Source organism: Anas platyrhynchos, chromosome 7 (assembly GCF_047663525.1).
Source record: "Anas platyrhynchos isolate ZD024472 breed Pekin duck chromosome 7, IASCAAS_PekinDuck_T2T, whole genome shotgun sequence".
Taxonomy (NCBI): domain Eukaryota; kingdom Metazoa; phylum Chordata; class Aves; order Anseriformes; family Anatidae; genus Anas; species Anas platyrhynchos.
The window spans coordinates 13678115-13702020 of record NC_092593.1 but is presented as its reverse complement, the minus strand read 5'-3'; the positions used below and the strand labels follow the sequence as shown (position 1 = coordinate 13702020).

The window sequence follows — 23906 nt, the reverse complement described above, 5'->3', positions numbered from 1 at the left end:
AGAGACAGAGGGAGCGATATAAATAGATATAATGCTTTGGTAATACCTGTTATTAATATCTGTTGTTTATGGCAATATTGCTGCTGTGTTATCAAAATTGCTTTACAACATATGCGAAGTTTTAAGCAGACATATGGGCTGATACAGTCTAGAGAGCTTTTTGAAGTCAAAGGGTGAATAATTGAACCAGCTTAGCTTTAAATCCTCTCAGAAACCACACATTTTATGGTATCAAACAGCTCCGGTTTGCTTTAGAATGACGAGCTTTTTGGATCAGTGCAAAAAGTTAAATCTAAAGAAAATGTTATTACTGGTTCATACTCTGTTTTTCTCTCTTCCTCTTGCACACGCCTCATACACATCTCTGTGGCTTGGAGCATGGTTTTTTTCAATGCCTGTCCAGAGCTTAACAACGGGATGCCAGATTCATAGCTATTTACATTAGTTGACTCCCACTGCCTGCCTAAATGTCAATTATAATGAGACAGAAGTAGAAACATGGCAGAGAGATCTTTATGCAGTGAGCTTTCTAGATTGCCACGTCTTGTTTTTTTCCATGGGTTTGTCATCTTTCATCACAGTGTCCTGCAATCAGTCTTAATCCATCTTTTGCTATTTCTATCAGCAATCTGTTCTGTTTCTAATCAGCTTCTAAACACTTAGTTGTATCCATTTTAAATATGTATTTTGTATGGAGGAAGAAAGAGTTTTTAGGGTGAATTTTATACCCACAGACCTACAGAATATGCTCCAAGTTCAGCTCACTACCTTATCCCTTCATGCCAGCTCCAAATAGGCTCCCTGTTACCAGCACTTCTGTGGCCTGATTTCCAGACACACTTAGTCTCTGCAACTCATTATCATATTTAAACTTCTGGGTGGCTCAGCTCCTCTGAAAAATTGTACCTGGTAGCATTCTACGCAGAAAAGGATTTAAGTATGTATTAACCTGTAGCAATTTACCATAACATCTATAAAGATACGTATAATGTGCGCAGTCATGCCCATGATACTAATGCAGACTGAATTATTCATTGCAAAGCTGGGAAATATTTTTTTATTAAACACTTATTACAGATAAATATTCTCCTTATGCAGTACCTCAAAAGCTTTTTGAGTAATACTCTGAAAATAATATTTCATGCAAATATTGCACTGAAATGTTGGTACTTTCCTCCACTGAATAATTATTTCCACATCAATTTCTCTAGGATAAGCCATTGGTGTTTATTTACTGAGCTAGATTCTGCCTAGGCTAATAAAAAGATACAGTGTTAGCCCCCAGATTTCCATAATCTTAGCTTCAGACATGTAAGCTCTTGCATGCAAGTGGATTTCTATGCTACCACAGTACTTCTGGGATTAAAATGGAGACAACATAGGAAAAAGGAATAAACAAAATGAGTCAAGAATAACAAACATGAAATAGTGTTATACATTAGCTAGTATGCCTTTATTCCATTGACTGCCATTCTTTACATGTTTTTTGATCTTTCTGTGCCCTTTTCTTCTTTTAATTCCTGAAAGCATTCACCCTCACTATTTTCCCAGTCTATTTGTTAAACATTGAATAACTTGTATTTGCTTGCAATTAGTCTTCAATTTCTGAACAAATGTTATGCTTGCAGGACTCTAAATGCACAAGTAATTCTACAGCCATGCAAATATTCTTCAAGACCCAAACTTAAAGGCTGCACATGTTGCTTTTGTCTTATTTCCTTTAATTTTCAAGTATCAACACACAGTCACTCTGAACAAAATTCACCTTTTCACCCACAGTCCAAACAAGACCATTACGGTATTTTGTGGTGCCTGACCTTATGGATAGCTTACAATTTATAAATTTCAAAGAAAGTATATCCTCTTCCAAATTACAGAATAGGTGCATATGTTGTGAAATAAAATGTAGCCAGAAAGTGCTTCCCAGCTCTTGGAGGCACAGGCTGGCTTGTGCTCCTAACGATCAGGCTACCTCCTTCTTAGACAGGTCTACACTGCATGATGACTTCTGTTGTGGTGAGATACTATTATATATAATGGTAACAATAACAACATATTAAGAACCTTTGTTTGTTTGTTTGTTTTTTGTTTTTCTAATTCATTGTGTGAAATGACAGGATGGCTGTGCTGCAGCTCCCCAGAGCAGCTTTACACCATGAATTTGCTGCTGGGCTGGCGCGTGGTGTGTGGGAACGTGGGGGCTCTGTGGGTGGCATGGGACAAGCAGGTAACAGGAGCCAAACCTGCCTCTCACAGCACATCCTTCAGGAAAGCAACTGGTGTGGTCGGAGACCTCACTGCAATGCATCCTAAAATGGGGGAAGGTGGCAGAGTTGGGAGATTCATTCCAAAAGTGCACTCCTAAACTGAACCAAACCAAAATGCTGGTGCAGAGGCACCCTCAGCGTTACTCTCCTGCAGCATATCCAGCTCCCTCCTGCTAGAATGAAATGCTGTTTGTAAAAGTGGTTCTAGCTGAAAACTGGCATTGTAGCTCGATCCAAGTGATGAGGCTTCAGCAAACCCTTTACTAATGTTACAACATACCTGTCTCTACAGATTTTCAATTCGCTTTGCACTTGTGTTTGCTGGTTACTGATGCTGAAGTAAAACAAAATAAACACATAAACACATGCACACATTGCTTAAAAAGTAATGCAGATTATAACCTGTTGCATACCTCTCCTTTGTCCTGAAATTAAAAAAACAAGAAACCAAAGTCATAAAACGGGATCTGTCTACTCTGCCAGCTACATAAAGTGTCTCTGTCTTGGTCTCTGATCAGATACAAAGTCAGATATTTATAACTTTGCCATTTTTGTACATATAAAAATCTAATTTGTAAATACTTTTAAGAGAAAATTTTAGTACATTGAGAAGGAAAAGATAATGGCAGCAGAGCTCCTGGCCTGGTCTGTTCCCCATGGCTGTTGTCACAGAGAGAGTGGATTCGGGATGATACTGTGGCCCAGTGACGCCCAAGGCAGATGGTGCTCATCCACTTCTAGTTTGAGCAATTTTGCATTCACCTACTTGCCTTCTAGCCTAGGGTAATAACCATAAGAATGCGCTCACATTTTTATTTACTGCCATTCTTCTGCTATTTGCCTTACTCATGTGAAGTCTGCAACAGTTATCATCATGCAGTGGGACTGCATGGCTTCATAATCAGAAACAAATTTTCTAAGCCCTGGCTTTATTATTTTAATTCTTATCTTGATAATGAAATACCAAATGAGAACAGAATTGAGCCTACGAGATAAGATGTCAGAATAATTTTATTTCTTGTCACTAGGTAATGAGTCAAATGGTATCTCTTACTTAGCCGCCTTCATTAATGACTTGATGGTGAGCATGTTTCAGCAATCGTGGACATGTGGAACATTCTGTGTTCTGGGGAAAGAGATTAGCTTAATGAGGAGAAAGCCAATTTCTTGAAGAAGTGCCTTACATAGTTCCTGCTTTTAAAGGAAGGACTGTGACATGGACAATTTGTCATTACAAGGTATAAAAAACATTTAACTTCACAGTTTGCTGCGTTTATAGCTCTCCTGCAGAGGAAAGAGAGACTAATAGATTTTTCTCACCTAGTAAAATAGAAGGGGAAATCTGTCCCTCCGAGTCCTTTCGCTCAACAGAGAAGTGCTCATTACTGTAAGATTGTGTTCAAGGAGCAGCCTATCATGTAGCTTCTCAGACACTGCACAAGTTTCACTAGGTGTTCATTACACCCTTAGATACCTCTGAAAATCTGGCCAACAGGCACTAAAACCCTGTGACAGAGCTTTGATAGCCACTGAATCATGCCTTGTATCCTTCAAATACAACATACATGGTTATGGGCATATATACTGAGCTTTAGTAATCAAGTAAGAGCAACGACAGGATTTCAGTAAGTCAAAACTAGAGTGCCACAATGCTGCAATCTTTGGTAGAACCAGCAAAGCTGTAGAAAGGAACAACTAGCTGCATTAGGTCATCTAGACCATCTTGCCAACAAAGGATGTTTCTCTACAGCCTTGGCAAGCGAACCTGGTAATCAGGCTTGCCAAAATAAAAACTGGCAGTGGCCTCGATACCTGATGTGCAAAGAAAAGAACAGAGCACAGCCCTGATATTTACTTTGTCTACATCTTTTTCAGAATTTCAGCAAAAAGGCTAGAATGTCCTTGAATGTTCATCCACGGGAAAAACCTGCACTGCATTAGCTGTGTGTTGGCACTTGACACTTTATGCCATCTTGGATTTTTCCAGCAAATTTAAGTACCATACTGGAAAAATTCTACAGGGAAGGTTTAATTTTATTTTTTTTTTCCTATTTACTAACATAAGATGCACTATTTACCAGCCTACATCAGCAAGTTATGACAACCTTACCATAATATAAAAAGACTGTGCATTTAGGGAACAGAGATTTAGCACATTAAAAGATTATAGTTTTAGACAGTCTCAAGCTCTCTCACTGTTCTGCAGCAAAAACCTTCTGTAAGCAAGCTCTCGAGCTAACCCTTTCCCAGCACAACCATTCTGCTTCTTTTTAAAGTGACTCAGAAAAACAGATTTACATAAAGAAAGTGGACTCTGTCCATCTACAAAACTACACCTTGTTAATAGTCCTCTGTGAAATTATAAAGATGAAAGAAGCTGGGCAGCCATTAGAGATACATCCCCACACAGAAGACATCCTCATCCTCACATAGGAGTGAAGTTACACATTGAAACTGGTGGCAGCCTGCTCGGTGACAAACACTTCTCTTAACTAGGCAAAATGCTTTTCCTGTAAGATTTATTTTTGTTAACACAAAAATAAAGCAAACAAAACGGATCAAATACACTATTTTTAGACTGATGATAAACAAAAAACACCATGCCCTGAGGTCGGGGCAATACTGGTGACTGTCATTCTGCCCATCCCATGCGAGGCAGCCATGTACAGCACTCCAAAATTCCTCAGGCAGCAGCCAAGATCAGGATGTGGTTACTGCTCCCTGTGCTATCCTGCAGTGACAGCCACCACCTCTGTTCTGCTGCTTTGGAAAGAAAAAAAGGACATCTACTGGAAGTGTTATTGTATTGAATATAAACCTGCCAGCCACCTTGTGTAATGACTTGAACATGCCCAAGAAACAGTGATATATACATAAAATATTCATTATTTGTTCCTTGTCAGTTTGTAAACCGTTCTGTTTAGATTACCTTTGATTTCAGGACAGTCAAACTGACTACCACTTTGTGATCTGTTAAAATACACGTGTCCAAAACGTGGGATGGTATAAATTCATTGAACTTTGCTGATTTCACAGATATCAATAGAGTTTCTAGTCCATGTTTAAAATCCATGACTTGTTTCTAACACACACAAAAGTGAAAACATGGTTGTAATTTCTGTATTTTAATAGAAAATAAAAGTTACAGATAATCCTATATCCCAATAAATGTGCAAAACATAAAAGGATGAATATTGTGTTCTTCTTGAATAAATATTTTTTCTCCTCATGCCTGTGTTTACATGAGTTGTGTTACCGCATATTGTGACTTTTCTTCATTCCTATCACTTTTACTTAAGAAATCTCAAAGTTCTCAAATACTGAATAATTAATTGGCTGTGGGAAGCCATGAGCACAACATTTTATTTTCCCAGTGCAAAGATGGTGTTCTCAGAACATCAATAAGAAACAGAACATGTTAGAACAAGAAAAACTTTCAGAAAAAGTACATGCATCTTTTCTTTAAGTGGCACAAAACAGGACAAAAATTAGATACTTGATCCACTTGTCCTTTCTGATGCCCGTCTCACCTCTTAGATTCCTTCCACCCATTTATGGTCATTGCCAATAAAAAATCAGATTCTCACTGGACACAAGTCAGCATTATCCCACCAAAAATAGGGCAGTTATGCTAGTTTTCAGTACCTAAAGATATGAAAAAGATTAAGTTTATGGCTGGGATTACATGACAAGAAGGTGACGTTTGTGTACTCTTCCATGATTCCTTAAGTTGCAACAACAAAACAGTGAACAGAAAATGAACAACATGATTGTAATGGAAATTGATATTCTCCTGGCAAAAAGCTGCTTTTGAGGTGTAAGTGAATACCAATCAATGAGAAGCTGGCTCAGAGACAGAAAACAACAAATAGAAATATTCGGTCATTTTTCAACTTCACCTGATGTTGATTGTGTAACACCCCTATATATCATACTGAGACCAATCTGCTTTGCTAAATTAATTCATGAATGAGTAATCAGAGAGAAGTGAAAGGCAAAGTTCTGTAGCTGGGACGGTCAGTGTAACAGAAAAAACACCTTAGAGGAGTTCAACAAAACTAGAGGGCAGGTCTGCTGATGAGAATCACCATAAAGAAATATATGAAAATACACGGCAGAATTGAAAGGTGGAATTCATCCACGATAATAGATTTAGAAATTACTATAGGATTGCTTTTATGTCATCCAATTTTGATTATGAGCAGTATCATTTGACAATTATTCTGGGTCTGACATTATTGTCCTAAGTGGGATCCAACCCCAAATCCTTAACTGGAGCCAGCTCCTGCTGGACCCTTCCAAGTTCTCATCATCCCTCTTGACAGAGAGGTCCCAAATCACATGCACATTTTTGGGTATTCTCTGTTGATGGACAACCTCCCAAAACGCATGGGAAGCTGTCATGTAACTACCTCCAATCTCCATCCAACAGCAGAAAGAAAGTGAAAAATTACAGAACTTTACATCAATGAATAATGACAGATTTTAAACTTCATCCCTCTGAGTATTAGGATGGGCTGAGGGAGGAAATACCCAATACATGGAAAAAAAAATCATCCTAAATATAATGTGGATTCTGTGGTAAACACATGGCTCAAAAGGAGTTCTGGCAAAATATATGTCATCTCTTGTGTAACTTCAGTAGCAGTTACACTTGACAAAACCAGTCAGTCTGGTCCCTTTCGTTTGCTAACCTCTCATTATTCTATCAGTGACAAGGACAGGAGCCTACGCCCTGCAAAGGACAGAAGTCACTTTGTTGTCCTTAAAAATGAGATACCTCTATAGCAACATCAGGCAATTCCTAATGGCCTCTTCATAACAGGCGAGCCCAAGAAGTGACAAATAGCATCTCCAGCTGAGAATATCAGGAGAGACCTTGCCTATTTAGATTAGAAAGAGGAGTCCAGACAAGAATCACCCAAAGTGATGCTGAAAGGGCAAAGAAGTTACAAACACTTTTAACTTCTGCAGACAACACCTTCAGCAATGACATAACAGATCTGTTTCAACAGTAGTTGAAAACTTTTCAGATCATGCCTTATTTTCTCTAATGATTTAAGCCTCTTCCTAGCACCTCTAACAAAATATAAAAAGCTATCACAGAGCTTTTATTAAGCACTGAAATCAGTGAGGCATGTTGTGCCTGCGAGGTCCCCAGGGCCACATCCACGCAAGTTACAATCATGGCGTTTATTCTGTCCCTGTATGTAGAAGGCTGAAGGGGAATAAGGAAGACCTGAGGTGAAGGAGACTCTGGAGTTCAAGGGACTGAATTTTATATTGTAGCATTGGGTCAGCCCCCTGAGCTGAGCAGGGCCCTGTGCTGGGGAAGCCATTGGAGCAGGCACCAGCCCAGGCCGCAGTCCTGCTCTCCAGGGCCTGCAGTCACACCCATGGCCTGGCCCATGGGACTGGGTTAGCCCAAAAATGACCACGCTGGCCGAGATGTCAGGTTGCTCCTGTGCTCCCATCTGTTCCTTATATCGTCCTCATCAAAGCCATGCCACCGAAATTTCCTGTGTTACGTGGAGGTCATTCCTATGACAAGTGATAAAACCGTATTTTTCCAAAATAATACAAAGTAAACGCAAACTGAGAGCTACCTGAAAATAATACAATCATCAAGCCTACAATACTATTGTTTGGCCAACAGATACCGCAAAGCAACAGCAATATGAGGCTGATCGGTTACTTTCATTATTGACCAAATACAAATTTTAGACTTGGTTCAAAGGGTATTTCTCATCCCAGCCTCTCCTTTATAAGCTCCTGCTGCACCAACAGGATCCTAGCCCTATGCCTCCAATGGTGCAAAGCTGTCGCAGCTGGCTCCTTGTACCCTGGTCAGCCTCAGCCCCTGGTTGGAGCCTTGCAGAAGGATGAAGGGATGCTGTGAAGGGGCTGTACTTAGCTCAGAGAGGATTCTGTAGGAATGGATGCCACTTGGCACAAATCACAGCATTTTTCATGATTTTCGTCTCAGCCAGGGACAGACCATGGTAGAAACCTTGGATCTATGGTCAGCTCTCTGCCACTATTTCCTTGAGTGGCAAACTTGGCACAAATAAAAATCTTTCTTACTACCAAAGTGTCATTCAATTCGTTCCAGAATTGAAATGCTGCTCAAGGGCCAAAGCTCACTGGGCAAAAGAAAACATCTCAGTTGGTAAGACACCTGCTGCATATGCCTTACACCAGGCTGTAAGCAAAGCCAGGTCTCTGATCTGGCCAAATCCCATTGACTCAAATGGTATGCTGTCCATCTGTGGTAACTAAATAATTCATAGTTGCCGCAGCGTGGAGACTCATTCTGGTCTTATTAAGAGCTGACAGCAATCTTGGGCCAGTCTCCCCTTTCCTCAGTTGGTTAGGCTCCCATTAATCAAGCCTTTTGGCTAGCCACTGGTTTTCCTTCCAGCACGGTCTTGGCACTCAAAAAGCCAGAAAGGATTACGAACGGCAATGTAACATCAGCTGAACCAAAGAATCTCACACTGCAACTCAACACAGCCCACTAATTCCACAAAAAGCAGTCATGCCATCCAAATCTATGTGCTTTGCTGAATTCCTGAAAAAAAAAAAGTTATCTTTCAGAGAGAATGTCAAGTGGTATCCCCACTGGGCAGGAGTTTCTCAAGCACATATGCTCACTGACTTGCTGCCAATGCTCGTGTGAGTGACTGCCTGCCAAGAGGCACACCAAGTTCACATCTGATGCTCACTCTTATCTAGGATGTTCTCTGCCTGACAGATCGCTGCTCTTTGACCCATAAAATCATTTATTAGCAGCAGAAAAGGGGCAAGGAGAAACCTCAGCATGTGTGATTTTCCTTAAATTACTTACAGGGACATTGAACAGAATAGGCTGGGTTTTAAACTGGGGAATCTCCACTTTATAGCCAACAGCCTGTGAACCCAGCCACCAGCTGTAGGGAAGGAGACCTTTTAACAGCTGAGTTAGAAAGCTCAGATGAGTTTATGATGGCATGATGGATGCACGCATTAAATGACAGCAGATAAAACAGCTACAACACAATCTTTATTTTACACATGAGTTTTCAAGAAACCTTCTTTTGCAGTAGGAAATTTGTACTGCATGCTCTTTGGTAGCCTGGATAGAGCCTAACTTAAAGAAAGTTACAGAGTGCTAATAAATCAACTTGTAAAGATGGAAAATTGTAAAAGACAGATGAGGTGATAATACGTCTTTGCTATAGTCCTTGGAAAGTTTTTTTTGGATCGTAATGAAAAGTGCAGCAGTCTCTTTGCTCTCCTTAACCTCTTGTAGTGTTAAACTCTTCCAGGAATAAAAGCGTCTTTTTTCCTTTCCTTGGAAACCAATATTAAAATAATAATAAGATGAAATAAGACTTGAGAAGTAGGCAGAGGACGCAATTCCACACTGAAAAAACAATCCATCCAAAGAGAAGGCAGTTACTGCTTTGTGGTTGTCATCCACTTTGGGGGATTACTTGGTTTCAGTCTCTTACTTCCCAAGGACTTAAATATTTTCCACATTAGCTATAATGAGAATATGATGTAAATGCTCCTTGGATTGTGTGACATAGCCAGCTGAGGCTCCCTCCTGTTTATTAACTCACCGGTGTAGTCCTTGCATCTTCCCTTCTGGCCCCACAATTCCTGCATTTCCTTTGACACCATGACACAACTCCGCAAATGTGGGGATTCCCCTCATGCATCCTTGCCTACAACACCATCCTTACACTAATCTCAAAGAGATTGTGGCTTAAACCTACAAATCGGAAACCTGAAGAGATGATTTAACATAGGTCTTCAGCCTCCTCAACACACAAGCACGTTATGCAGCACAGTGAGCATGGCGTGGCCTCCTCCAGCCGTGTGTTAGAAGGACATCACAGCTGCCCTGTGGGGTGGCTTTGACCCTAGCTGTGCAGCTTTGGGCTGCTCAGAGCAGACCGACTGACCGATCCCCTCCTGGGATCCATCAGCAGGGTCACAGCCACCCAGACCCTTCCTGAGGTCTGACCAGCAGCTAACAGAGGTGCTCGGGTTTGGGCGATGTGTACTGATTTGTAGTTACAAACTTGTATTACTCATAGTTATGCCTGCTGCTGGTTTTAGGCAAGCACCTTTGTTGGATTTGGCCATCAATATTGGCTCTATTTATGCCATCTGAGGCAAAGCTCTGCAAGATTAGAACCAGAGTGACACCATGAAACAAAACCAGAGTGCTGTAGGTCTGTTTTTTCCTCAGAGGCTTTTCTCTCCCCCAGTTTTAACTGAAGCCAACCTACATCTGATACCCATGATGAAAGGCCAGGTAAGAGCCAATTCTTTCATACCAGATGTCAGCTTTGAAAATTCAGGATGAAAACGCTGAGTGAAAGGGGAAAGATCTTTGACACATCTATTCCCGCAACACACACACGCATAGAGCATCCTGCAGAGTTCAAAACTGCATGGACCCCATTTCCAGTCTCAGAATAAAAGAGACTTCAGAGACAGCCATGATGTAACTTGGGAAATTCACGCTTCAGGAAAACTTAGGTCTGTGTTCACCATGTACCACTTCTACAGCACAAGCACTTTTGTATCTGGGTCAAGAAAGCAGTAAGTACGCGTGCCACTGAAGTGCTCTTCCAAATGTGGCACCACATTTGTGCTTTTGTTTCCCACTCACTGCATAAGCAGAAAAAAAGCCCTGGTCATCCCATGACTCTAGAAGAAAATTTTGCCTTTCCTGATCCATCTCTTCTGAAGTTCTAGCCCAGATTTTTTCCTTTAATACTCACTTAAAGAAATCCCAGATCCACAGAAAGTCCCATAAAATATTACTCTCTTTTTTATTGAGTTCTATTCTTGTACAGAAGTTCTTGCATTTTTATGGCTCTACATATCCAGTTCAGCTGCTGGAAATTTAGGAAAAAATCCATAACAATGCTTTTATACTTCAACTTGCTATTGTGAAAGCATGACTTTAATTTGCAACACAAATGATGTTCTGTACAGGAAGGCAAGAAAGAAAAAAAAAAACAACTTTTACCTTTTCACCTGCTTCAAAGGTTTAAAGTCCACATGCAAACACTGTGTGTTCAACGAGCCACCTGCAACTATGCCACAGCCATCTTCACATACGATGCAAGTGTGTTCACTATTAGGATCAACAAATTGATATTGCAAAAAATTATCTGGATTTATAGCCTCCATAAAATGATGGCTTCAGCATTTCCTAGTATAAGGTGTTGGCATGCTCACTGAAAACTTTATTGATAAAAAGTTTTTCTCATTCCTTCTTTGATTTTTTTCAACATTTGCTACTGTATCTTTAAATTAAGTGGAAAAATGTGGAACTGGAGGGTAAAGAAGTGTTAGGGGATTTAGCAGTTTTCCAAATTGCTAAAAAGAATATATATATATATATATATATATATATATATATATATATATATATATATATATATATGTAAACTTTGGGGAACACTGGCTTTTATTTTCCTATGGTGACTTCTAACCATCACAGGCATATAATGAATGTCTGAACATTAAGAATTTATGTGTGCTGCCTTAGATGAGCATAATTCTCAACTATTATTAATGAGGAACTATAAAACACATTTCAAGTTTTATGCCTAAATTACATGAAGTTTCCTAAAACCATAAATACATCTGCCTATTGGTATCTACAGAGAATTATATAACGTGCTTTTATAACACAGTCACTGAGGCAGTGCAACTCATCCCATCTGAGAAAAGATCTTACAAGGATAACTTTCTGCAGAGTAACTCTTCCACTGCTCTGTTTTCTAAAATATTTATAGGTGCTTCTGGTCTAGCCAGAAAACGGAAGAAAAAAAAAGTTTCAAAACTGGCATCAGTATTTATAACATAGCTTGATCTTAATTTTCAATATTCCCTGAAAAACAAAACCAGTGTTTCATTGTAATTTACTCGTTATTTAAGAATGAATACAGCTTTACAATAGTAAAATGGATTATAGCTTTATCTTTAGTTCCATATTCATTAAATTTCTTTAGAAGTGGAGTCATTTACTAGTTTTCACTTCTGGGAATATCATCCAGTTCTACTTTTTATATCACAAATTATGGCTTCAGTCTCAGATGATATACAGTGTGATACTGAAAATTTTATTTGTGGCAAAAGAACCTGGCAAAACTCCATTTTTCTCAGGCTGAAGTACGTAGCAGCATGGGTTTTTAGATCGGCAGACCTAGTAAAGACAGCGTGGTATTGAACTGTCACATGTTGTTTAGTAGAAGTCTAGTGGAAGAGGGAACCATCAGGTTGAATTCTGCATTCCTCTAAATCAGGGGCTCCTTCACAGCTGTCTCTGGTGGCTATACAACGTCTGCCTCCAGCCTGACAGAGCGTGGACAAGGGGTCAGTGAGGGCAGGAGAACTAAAGCTGTAAGTGCATGCCTGTTACCTAGAGCACCCAAAAAGCTGCTGCACACACAGAACTGGGAAATGATGGAAAAGGTGGGCTACCTGAGGGTGTACTGAGCAGAGGGAGCATTACTGTATTTCATGGTCATGAAGAAACTGCTCAGGAGCAGCTAAGTATCTGTGCTTGCTGCCAAGGCTGCAAAGACAACTTACTAAAGGGAAATCAGGTGCAGATGGCAACAGAAGTCTACTGCAATTCTTACCAGGAAATTTAAGGAACATGGGATTATTTTCCTTGTTTTTGCCTAGGCGTATCTTCTGCATTCTAAACAACTTGCCACTGCAAATGTCATTCAAAGTCACTTTTTATTTATTTATTTATTTATTTTGTCAAAAGCAAGTAAGCATTCTTTTTCTTTAGACTAAAATCAACAGATCCCTCTGCTTCTGCTCAGTGGCAGGTAATTAAAACATTTGTAAACCCAACACCTGCACTCAAGTGCAACACGGACACACCTGAGCAAGGTCAACATCAGTACGAGCACCTAATGGTACAACACTAGTTATTATTTCTCAAGTCACAATACATCACCCAAACACAAAAGGTACACGAAGTTCCCTGCAGTTCTTGGGAACAGGAAGCATTTTCTAAGGGCTCTGAGGGGATAGCAGCAACTTAAAATTGGCAGAGGCAAATGGCATTAAGATCAAAAGTATAGTAGGTGCCAGAAACTGCAAACAAGAAATGCATATTTCAAAAAGTAATGCTAAATGGAAAATTCAAAAGCAATATATCTTTTTCGTGGCCAAAACATGTTTTCTAATCACAGTGCTTATTTTTCAGTTAGTTGAAGGCTTTTTTCATTGTAAAAACCATGTAGTCTAAACCCAATAAAACAAAAGATAAGTTCAAGCTGCTGTGGTCTTTAGCTAGTAAGCACTGTAGGAGCAAGTAGGTAGCGCACTTCAAAATGCAAGTAGCAAGTGAGCTTAAAATGTTCCCAAATTTCCTTTGAATGAGCTTCAGCAGCTTTCAAGATGAGTCAGCAGGCAGAAGAGGTAATTAGAGTAGCAGAGCAAGGGGAAATGCAGAAGAACGGGGAATAAAGAAACAACATTCCCACCGGAAAATTATTTCAGCAAATGACAGAAGCAAACCTACCAGAAGACAGCCGGTCTGCCCCATGCCACCAGACAGTTACTAGGGCAAAGCTGATTGCCTGCTGCAGGGCCTCTTCTGATGCTCCCTCTGTAACACCTGCTGCAGTTGTGAACCTGGGACTGGGCTCCTGTGCAGGGCCGCCCTGAGCAGGGTGCCCAGCACCACGGCCAGGCACCTTCTGGAGATCTCCAAGGAGGAGACTCCACCATCTCTCTGGGCAGCCTGTGCCAGTGCTCAGCCATCCACACAGCACTGAAGTGCCTCCTGGTGTTCAGACGGAGCCTCCTGTATGCCAGTTTGTGCTCCTTGCCTCTTGTCCTGGCACTGAGCACCACTGAAAAGAGCCCGGCTCTGTTCTCTGTGCACCCTCCCTTCAGGTGTTTGGAGGCATTGACCAGATCCCCTGAGTCTCCCCTTTTCCATGCTGAAAATCCCAGCTCTCTCAGCCTCTCCTCACAGGAGAGGTGCTCTCCTTGGTCATCTCAGTGGCCCTTTGTTGGACTCTGGTGTGCCCATGTCCCTCTTGCACTGGACACAGCACTCCAGGAGTGGCCTCACCAAGGCTGAGCTGAGGGGAAGGATCACACCGCTTGTCCTGCTGGTGAGACTTGGCCTAAAGCAGCCAAGAACAGAACTAGCTGATACCTGAGGTTTTGCAGGACACCTACCCAGCTGAAGCAGCTTGGCCACACATGGGGGAGGACACGATTTCACCTGATTACATTCAAAGACGTTGTTAACACCCTGACACTGCAAGAGCAGTGATGTTCCTGAAGGCCAAAGCAGCTGGTGAATGAGCAACCAGGTCTGGCCTGGAGAGGGGCCCAGCTTCCAGAAGATGCAATGGCCTTGTTCACTAGAAGCATGATTTGGAGAATGATTCTCTTTTCAAAACTTATGCCCCCCCATGTATTTATTGTGGTATGTAGAAAGCACGTGGCTATTCTGTTAGGCCTTAGCAGAGGCAAGTCCTGCACCAGCACATGGCACCATAAACGCATCATAAACAGTTCCTGCAGGAAGAAGCATGCAGACTAAAGCAGAAGGAAATAAAGATACAGCTGAGATGGGTGTTTTTTAAAGAGCATTTTTGGACACAAAATGAGTTTTAAAGAGCGTTCTTTCTCCCAATATTGGAGATCAGGATACATCACAGCAAACTATCTGACTAGGGGAATTGAGCGCACCCAGCTGCAGGGATGGTTAAAGTGTTGGACTATTTTGATTTCTGGCTATGAAACTTAGATTCTACCTTGTCCAAAAAATTAGTTTTTTTTTTATTTTTTTTATTTTTCTTCCCAGATGGGAAACAGAGACCAATTTCTAGCCAAACTTTAATCAGTTTACAATTTTCAGATCTGGCAGACTGAGCAGCTTGAATATATTCACTTTAGCTAAACAAACTGATATATTCTCAACGAAAAAGAAGTCCAGCAAAACATCCATAAACATCCATTTTTCATGTCCTTCAGATTTAATTTGTCTAACACGTCAGTTCCTAGAGAATTAGTGCATTGTTTTTCTGTTCTTAAATATAATTTTGATTACAACCAAATTCAGCTTCTCCCTCTCCCTGTGTTATCTTTCTTCCGAAAGCTTAATTATGTCTTCCTACATTAGCGTTCCTCTACTTTCCAGTGCATTCTGCCTTTCTCAGATACATTTCCAGCTGAGATGAATGAAATCAAGGAGGAGCTGGTGCATGCAGGGATGGCAGGTTGTCTGCAATCATTTTTATATTAATGCAATCACACCTGCTACATGAAGCTTTTAATGAACAAGAGCAGAAAACAGTTGCAGGATATGGCCTACATACTTGTCTCAGTGTCTGCTGCTTGCTAGGAATTGCATTTCCACATAGTAGAGATGCCTGCAGTTGTTTTCGTGATGCCTACAACTGGTGTGTGCAGCAGTACTCACTCCGGGATGGACTCTCTGCATTTGTTCCTTTACTGAAAGCTGCCTGTGATTCAGCAAGGGTGATGATTTGATTCATAATTCACTCCCACCCAAGCCACACTGTGCCACACTGAATGTTTCACAACTGCTATGGCCGAGGGCAAAAGAAAAGCAGCCTCAGTTCCCAGCACCACTTTCCCAACACCACCAGCTTACCCTGTAGGGCAGCAGGCTCCACAGCTTAGCAGTCAGCTCTCCTGTCAGGTTCAGGAAACCACTTTAATGTGAAAAGGGGGTGATAATAGCACTCTGCTGCGATAAAAGGTGCTGTTTTCTAAATTGGCATTGCACTTCAACATTGTGGCAACACAATGGAGGACATTCTTTATTCGCATGCAACCTATGTGGAGATTTCCCTCATGGAAGCCACTTCTGAAGCGGCTTCTTCCTGTAAGCTACCAGAGGAGGTGAGATACCACAGCAGCTCATTCAGAAATGACTTTAAATCAGATGATTTCTACAATTTGTCCGTCCTTCAGAAAACCAGATAGCTCTCAGTCTTGCCCTACTTTTGACAGCTTTACATTCTTGAACATTAAATGAGCTGAAGGCATCTCCATGACAGGGAACCACAATTCTAAGGACATTTCTTGCATGCCAGTGGGAATTCTGAGCAAAGGTGGCTCTTGTCTCTTGCAGCATTATCCACTAAAGCTTTCTGTAGCAGCAAGCATTACATTTATATAAAAATTAAGTTACAAGAATTCTTTTCAGTTATCTAGAAATTCAGGATAATATCCTAAATAAATCAGCCAAGGAAATCTTTCTTTAATGAAGATTGTGTATAAATTTAAACTAGAAACTCAATTTGGTCATTTTCTCCTCATACTTCATCCTTTATTCAATTAAGAGGCACACAGATTTTTTAAATTGAATTTTGTTGAAACTGCTACTGCTGTAAATCTCAAAGAAGAACTCTATTTCCTGTACTCTTTATGTACTAGCAGCTCCTTAAACCATATAAAACAAGTGGGCCAAGCTCTCTCCCATAGTATTTAATGAAGTTCCCATGTGTCTGAAGGAGTAGCATGAGGATGAATCAAACTCACAGACTATATAAAGCAGGAATTATATTCCAGCCTTGATCCACTATATCACTAAACCAGCAAACCTCTGCCTTGACCTTTTATATTGGATTTACCTGGAAGAGAAGACAAATAAAATTTAGACTGAAGCTTTGAAAGCCTGCAGCCTAGAAGTAGTCTTTTTATTCCACAGACCAGATTTTGCCAAACTCTTTCACATAGGTCACAAGAACATTAAACTTACGTCCCATAGCCAGAAAGCATCTAAAACGCATCTCATGACTTGATGCTTCAAGGGCAAATGCAAGTGATTGGTGGTGGTGCAGAAAAAAAAAACCATCACACCGATTACTGCAGCAGAAACCCAAACAACTTAAATATATGGCTTCAGCAATGCAAAGCAACGCCCGTGCCTTGGCAGCCAGTATATCTACTTTATGTCAATACGTGATTCAAAGGGAAAACAGAACCCAGTGATGCTTTGGGTAAACACTGACATGACAGTTACTGTTGTGACAGATAAAGAAAGGACTAGATCAGAGCAGAGAGGATGCTCAGTACATCTGTGACTGGGAAGATATAAAACAATAAAAGTTTCCTGTAGGAATGACAGTGGAGATCAGAAAAGAAAACTTGTGAAGTCAGCAGGGAGGGCTGCTGGAATGGCTCTTACAGAAAAGCAGAAAAGGGGGAACTACAAAGCTTGAGAGCTATTATCTTGGAGCTCATATAAAAGATCCAAGGTGAGGCTGTAGAGAAACCTATGCTACCCATGCATCAAAGACCTCTCCAGAAGATTTGTAACCTTGGGCAAAGATCATCTCTGTCAGGCAAAACTGACTTGGGACTAGTCTGAAAGAGGAGACTGATTTCCTTTGGCAACTCCTGATCACAGACCTCACCAGTTCCTGCACCGCATGCCAGACTTACTTGACATAAGAGCTGATATACATCAACCTGTATTTTTAAATGAAGCAAAACCCATTCCAAAGCAAATAGAAAACCCTCTCCTGAAGATGCTTATCCCACTTGTGAGAAAACAACCAACCAACCCATGACTGATCTTGGTCGTTACATACTGCCACTGCTGGGAACACTGAAGATATACCCACTGCAATCACAGTGACGTGTAGAAAACAGAACTAGATTTAACCAAAATCACGCAGGTTCTGGTAATAAACTAGCTGTATTATTATAAATAGCAGCATAACTAGTTTTCCCTACAAAAGAATGGTGATTGCAGCATATGCAGTGTAAGAACTTACACAGAACAAAAGCATTGAGTTTTGGTATTTACTTAACAGTACTGACCAGTCTTCTAAACATCTTTGGGTTGTACCACAGGAAGAACGACAAAAATGCATTGAAAGAAACCTGTTTAAATGGTAACGCTCCCCAGACTCTCTGTTGGACTTTACCCTTTCCATTTTCCAGCCTGGAACTGGCAGCAAGTCAGAGCAGAGCACAGCAGAGCAGCAGAACTTCCAGATCAGCATCTGAGAAGTTCCCTTTCTCAGTGGTCTTGTGATTTAAGATGCACACAGAACAGAGCACTTTTGAAGCAAGTCTTTAATATTTTAAGAGAGAATTCTTTATTCACAGAATGTGCAATAACTCTTTTCGAACTATATGCAAAAATAAACCCCAAAATTCTAATGAAGATACAGAAGAAAAAAAAAAAAAGGCAGCACAGCAGTGTTCCAAGAGAATACATAATTCACAAGTTTAAAATTCAAGCACTCCCTTCCTATGCCTGAAGCTCTCTTAAAATATTAACAATCAAATCTCTTCGGTAAGTGTACGGCGTATACTTTATTCTGAACCAGTACCTTGGGAAAAGGTTACCACTTGGGGCATACATTTTCATCCCTTCTTTGCCCATCAGAGCACGAAGAATTCTGTTGCGGGACAAGATTTTATCATAAAATTCCACCCCTCCTCTGGCATAGTCTTTGGAAACAGTAGCTGCATTTCTGTCGGCCTTGCAGTCTAGGTAATAGGTCACAGCATCGTAACAAACGTAGTAGAAGATCAGTCCAGCGGCGGCAACTGTGAGGTTACAGATGCCACGAAATACCGTGGGGCCAGTAGATAAACCCAGCGCTATCTTTATACCTACCCCACAAAGACATGTACCAGCTAAACAAACTGGAGCCACAACTGCCCTTGCTAAAGGGCTGCCGTTCTGCAAATACACAACTTCTCTGGCAATTGCAAACTTCTGTGCTTCAGGTGAAAATGTCAGAGCTTCCTTCAAAGCAACACCTTCATTGCTCTCCCAGTCTACCTCTTTGCCATTGATCACAACAACGTGGTCGACTATTCCTTTTTTGTCCTCAACTGTGCTATCAAAATTAGGAGGTATGCCCACCAAAGAACCCGCAGGTAGCCAGGGGATTCCAGCACTGACTGGGTGGAAGCCAGAAGCTGCAAAAGCTCGATAGGAGTCAGTGGACTTCACAGCGGTATCTTGAAGGACATCCTGAAAGACACCACTGAGCCTCTGTGAAAGCTCAGCTGGCTGCCCATCTGACCAGCACTCATGCAAAAGTTTGAACGTCTGCTCAGGAAACACATGATACGAAAGGTTAGCGCCAAGCAGTCCCACGCAAGAAGTAGCCAACAAAGTGATCTTGTGCTTCTTTACCCACACCGATGCCTTCCGCAGGAATTGCACTCCCATAGTCAACTCCTAACCTGTTTGTAACACAAAATCAGGAATTAAAGCATGCATAAATGTGTTTCTCATCTATGCAGCATTTTAAAAACAAAACAACATGAGAAACAGCAGAGTACAATAACCAATGGAACATTAGTTTACATTAACAAAACACAAAATACTTCTACAGAGAAAGTGATACTCACTAATTTTGGGGCCTTTGAACAACACAGGATAATTGATACAAAGAATTAACTTCTCCCTCTCCTCCAGTAAATCAATTTATTGCCGTAAAACCAATAATAAAGCCACCATTTGAACTCCTCCCCCCAGCAATCAATACACATTCTCCATTTACCCAACACACATATCTACTCCTTGCCATCACAGTCCTCTCATTGCAGTCCACTACAGCAACAGACTGGAGATATTAAGGCCAGAAAGAGCCAATAATTAAATTAACCTCTAACCTCCTCAATAGTACATCGTAATTTTACTTAGTTGCCTCAACACTAACCTTGGTAACTTGAGCTTGGCTACAACATCCACGATGGGATCATATCTTCATCTGAAAATTTTGGGAGACAGAATATGTCTTTGGAGTTCTTTCTAATGGATAATCCACTTCAATGTGAAAAGAAAAATAAAGAACAGTATGAGTTTCCTCTATTTTTTTTTCAGATTTCAACTACCTGGCTATGGTTCTAGCTTACTCAGCAAACAGCTATTTCCAAAAAAAAACATGCTTTTAATGGCAACATTTTTTTTCTCTAAAATAATTTGTCTGACAAATAATTCATGCAATTCAGAGCATAAACTAGAACAGAACCTGTTTCAGGGTAGATGACTATGCTATAACTCTTTAAATAAGCAGATAAATACAAAAACTTTCAAACCTGCTAAATCCTTCAGTTCAAGAGTCCTGCTTCCCTGGGTGAGTATCAGTTCCTTTGATGGACCGAGCCATATGATGTGTTCTGCCCAGGAAAGCTCCAGTCTCTTAAAAATTCCCAGAGGCTACAGAATTCTCTCCTAAAATGATGCTATGATAAAGATATAAAAGCTAATTAGGCACCTAAGTCCCATAGACATCAGTGATAATTGGGTGCCCTTGCTTCCATTTGCATCTCGCAATGCCTCTTCTCTCAGAGCTTTACCACGTGAGCTGCGGAGAATCCTGCTGCAGCTGTTTAAGACATGACTATTACCAGCTGTCCTTACAGGAAGCCAAGGTGGCAGAGGAAAACTGTGCTTTGATACAACCACCAAGGTCTTAGCGTAGAGCACCATCAAAGGTGAGCTTCAGCTATGCTGCTGGGCTTTGTATTGCAGCAGCTGAAACACAGACATTTGCTCTTTTCTTCCACTTGGGCTGAACAATAACCTCCCACAGAGGGTGGGGTGGACAACTGGGGGCTGTAACATCATAAACCAGCACTGCGTGATATGCCAGGATACACCAGCCAGGATCAACAGCAAATGAATATTAACCACAGGGAAACAAAAAGGGATTAAATTAAAGGTGGTGTTTTAATGATATGTTATTACTACTCCTTCCTATGAAGCTCTTTCAAACTGTTAAGTTCACTGGGGAAGAATAACCTTGTTTAATGTTTATACTGCAGTGAACACATACCAAGTGCTTACTAAAAACAATGGTTCATGTAAGTATACAATAATTTAATTTGTATTTCTTAGTATAATAACTAGTGGTATTCCAACACTGCTGAAGACGGGTGGCGGTGATTTGTTTGACAAAGTTATTTAAGAAAAACATGCTAAAGCAACAAACGCTTGGGTGAAACACTATTTCAGGAGTTAACATCCTTGATAGTGGAGCTATAAAACAGAAAATGTTAATATTAAACCCAAACAACCTCTTGGGAGTTAATGACCTCTTGGCAAATCTAGACTGGTAGTCTAGATCTGATTGAAAAGGTCATGCCATTTACAACGAGGGGGGCAGCACTTCAAAGGATGTGATTATATGAAGACTTGCACTTGACCTACATATGAAGCTGAGCCAAGAACTTCCCAAGTTTCTCCCACTCACATGAGAGAGCAAGCTCTCTTTCAGGCTGCCTAACAGACCTTTGTAAGATCAGAAACAGAGCAAGGAAAAAATTACTCGCTCAGCTCATGTACAGTGCGGGGAAGGCCAGACCCCACTGAAAAACAGCGGTGTCCATTCTTGTATGATTAAACGGTGCTTGCCGAGCACAAGGCCTGCTCAGTACCACACGATCAGTGACTCGCATGCCCCGAGGAACACCTGGACAGCTGGGTGAACCGCAGGAAAGCAGGCCAGGAAGCGCTCTGTTTATCTGCACACTTCTCCTGAACAGCCACAACAAGGGGATGGATGCACCTCCACGGCACAAGGCATGAACACCTGCTTCCCTGCACAACTAGGTTTCTTCCTGCTTTGACTGGAAAAATTCTAGCAGTTGTTAAGCCTTTTTTAATTACACTTTGTGCAGGTATGGTTTCAAATCTTTGTGAACAGCCCCCTCGCAGCCCATGCTGTAATTTTGACTGGATTAAATCCTATGGTCCTGCCAGCAACCTAAAGCAGGAATAAGATGGAAATGCCATCAGCCTATTCATTTCTCATGATGGCCAATTCTCATGAAAATAAAAGAAAAAATGTCCTCAAAACCTGTCAGCACTTGTGCTTTCAAATCTTCCCCTGGGTTCATTGCAGTTTTCTGTTCATGCAAATAAAACACACTGCAGCCCCAGCTGCGGATGGCATTTTTACCCATAAACTTTGCACGACTTACTTGTAAGGAAGGCAACCAGACATGACAAGGCAATTTATACAGCCCATAGCCTGTAAATTCCTATTCATTTAGTTAGCTCTGGTAAAGTCACATCAGAATTTGTATGCTGGCCTCCCCCAAGGGCTCAAACACTACTTAGCACGCTGTGGTTTTACGGGCACTCATTCAAGCCAATTCACTGGACTCCGTGAGACTTTTAGTTGCTAAAGTTCAAAACGTGGGCTAGCCACGCAGCTTTTGTCCTGGCGTTTGAATGGAGCTATTATTTATTTATTTATTTATTTTTGTAGTTTTATGGAGAAGCAGGGTAAGCCCAACTTAAAACGTGGTCTGGAAATGGAGCGAAACCTCGACCTGCCTCGAGGGCTCAGGATTTCCAAGCTCCCTTACATAAAATAATTTTTGAAAAGGGGGGAGGGTGCTAAATAAAAAAAAAGGCTTTACGAAATAGCATTGAGAGGGGCCGATGCCTTGCATCCCAGCCCAAAGCCGGGCCCCGACCTGCCCCCAGCCCCGGGCCATGGCGCCCCTGGGGCCGGGATTGGGATCGGGGCCGTCCTGCCCCCCGCAGAGCCCCGGGGAGAGCCCCCCCACCCCAAAAGGGGCAGCGAGGGGTCGGCCTCGCCTCGCCTCCCCCCGCCCGCCGCCCGCACCTACCGGGGCTCCGCGCCGCGGCCGAGGCGGAGCTCCCCGGGCAGCGGCCGCCCCGTTACCGTCAAGAGGGCGGAAGGGGAAGGGAAGGGGCGGGCCGCGCCGCCATGGCGGCTGGGGAGCCCTTCGTGGGCTCGGGTGGGGAATTTTGTGCTTTTGGCGCAGCTTTTTGGGGGAGATCTGGCCGGCCACCGCTCCCTGCCTGCCGCATGGAGGCAAAGAGCAAGGGCTCAGGCACCCCAGGCACCTGGTGCCCTGGGCACGCAGCCTGCTGGCCCCACCAGCCCTGTAGGCACACAGGACCCTGTGCTGCTGTCCCCTGGGGCTCAGAAACCCGCAGCAGCTGCTGAAGCGGCCGGTGGTGCCAGCTGGAAGAGCCACGGGTCTGGCACGCTGGGGACAGCTGTGCAAACCCCGTCCAGCACAGCAGCAAGCAGCAATCGTGCAACCCCCCAGCCTTGTGTTAGCACAGAGCCATCCCCATGGTGTCACATAAGGGAAATTTGTGTTTTTCCTGCTTAAACATCTTTTTTATATATGTTATCAATAGATCCCTTCCACTGTAGAGGAAACAAAGGGCAACAAAGATGGTGAAGGGGCTAGAGGGAAGATAAATACGAGGATCAGGTGAGACCCCTTGGTCTGTTCAGCCCAGGGCAGAGCAGGCTGAGGGGAGGCCTCATGGCAGCCTGCAGCTCCCTCAGGAGGGGAGCGGAGGGGCAGGCGCTGAGCTCTGCTCTCTGGGGACAGCGACAGGACCCGAGGAAATGGCAGGGAGCTGGGACAGGGGAGGGTCAGGCTGGGGGTTAGGGAAAGGTCCCACACCCAGAAGGTGGTCAGGCACTGGAACAGGCTCCACAGGGCAGTGATCACAGCACCGAGCCTGCCAGAGTTCAAGAAACATTAGGACAACGCTCTGATACATGGTCTGAATTTTAGTTAGATCTGTGTGGAGCCAGGGGTTGGACTCCATGATCCTTGTGTGTTCTTTCCAACACAGGATATTCTGTG

At 42.1% G+C, this 23906-nt stretch overlaps 1 protein-coding gene across 4 annotated transcripts; it reads right to left on the bottom strand.

The window, feature by feature from the left end:
- Positions 1-18353: 18353 nt before the first annotated feature.
- Positions 18354-23094, bottom strand: TMEM177 (transmembrane protein 177). 4 transcript variants are annotated; one of them, XM_027462179.3, is made up of 4 exons: positions 22902-23090; positions 20358-20504; positions 19979-20085; positions 18354-19499 (listed from the first exon to the last, which is right to left on the bottom strand). In XM_027462179.3, the coding sequence occupies exon 4, from the start codon at positions 19483-19485 to the stop codon at positions 18550-18552; it is 936 nt and encodes a 311-aa protein (XP_027317980.2). In that variant the 5' UTR covers positions 19486-19499; positions 19979-20085; positions 20358-20504; positions 22902-23090; the 3' UTR covers positions 18354-18549. The 4 variants fall into 4 exon arrangements, with proteins under 4 accessions (XP_027317980.2, XP_027317982.2, XP_027317981.2 ...); XM_027462181.3 differs by lacking the exon at positions 19979-20085 and having other exon boundaries at positions 22902-23092; XM_027462180.3 differs by lacking the exon at positions 20358-20504.
- Between the last annotated feature and the right edge of the window lie 812 nt (positions 23095-23906).

Coding starts and splice junctions, on each gene's coding strand:
- TMEM177 (XM_027462182.3), bottom strand. CDS start 19,485: ATGGGAGTGCAATTCCTGCGGAAGGCATCGGTGTGGGTAAAGAAGCAC.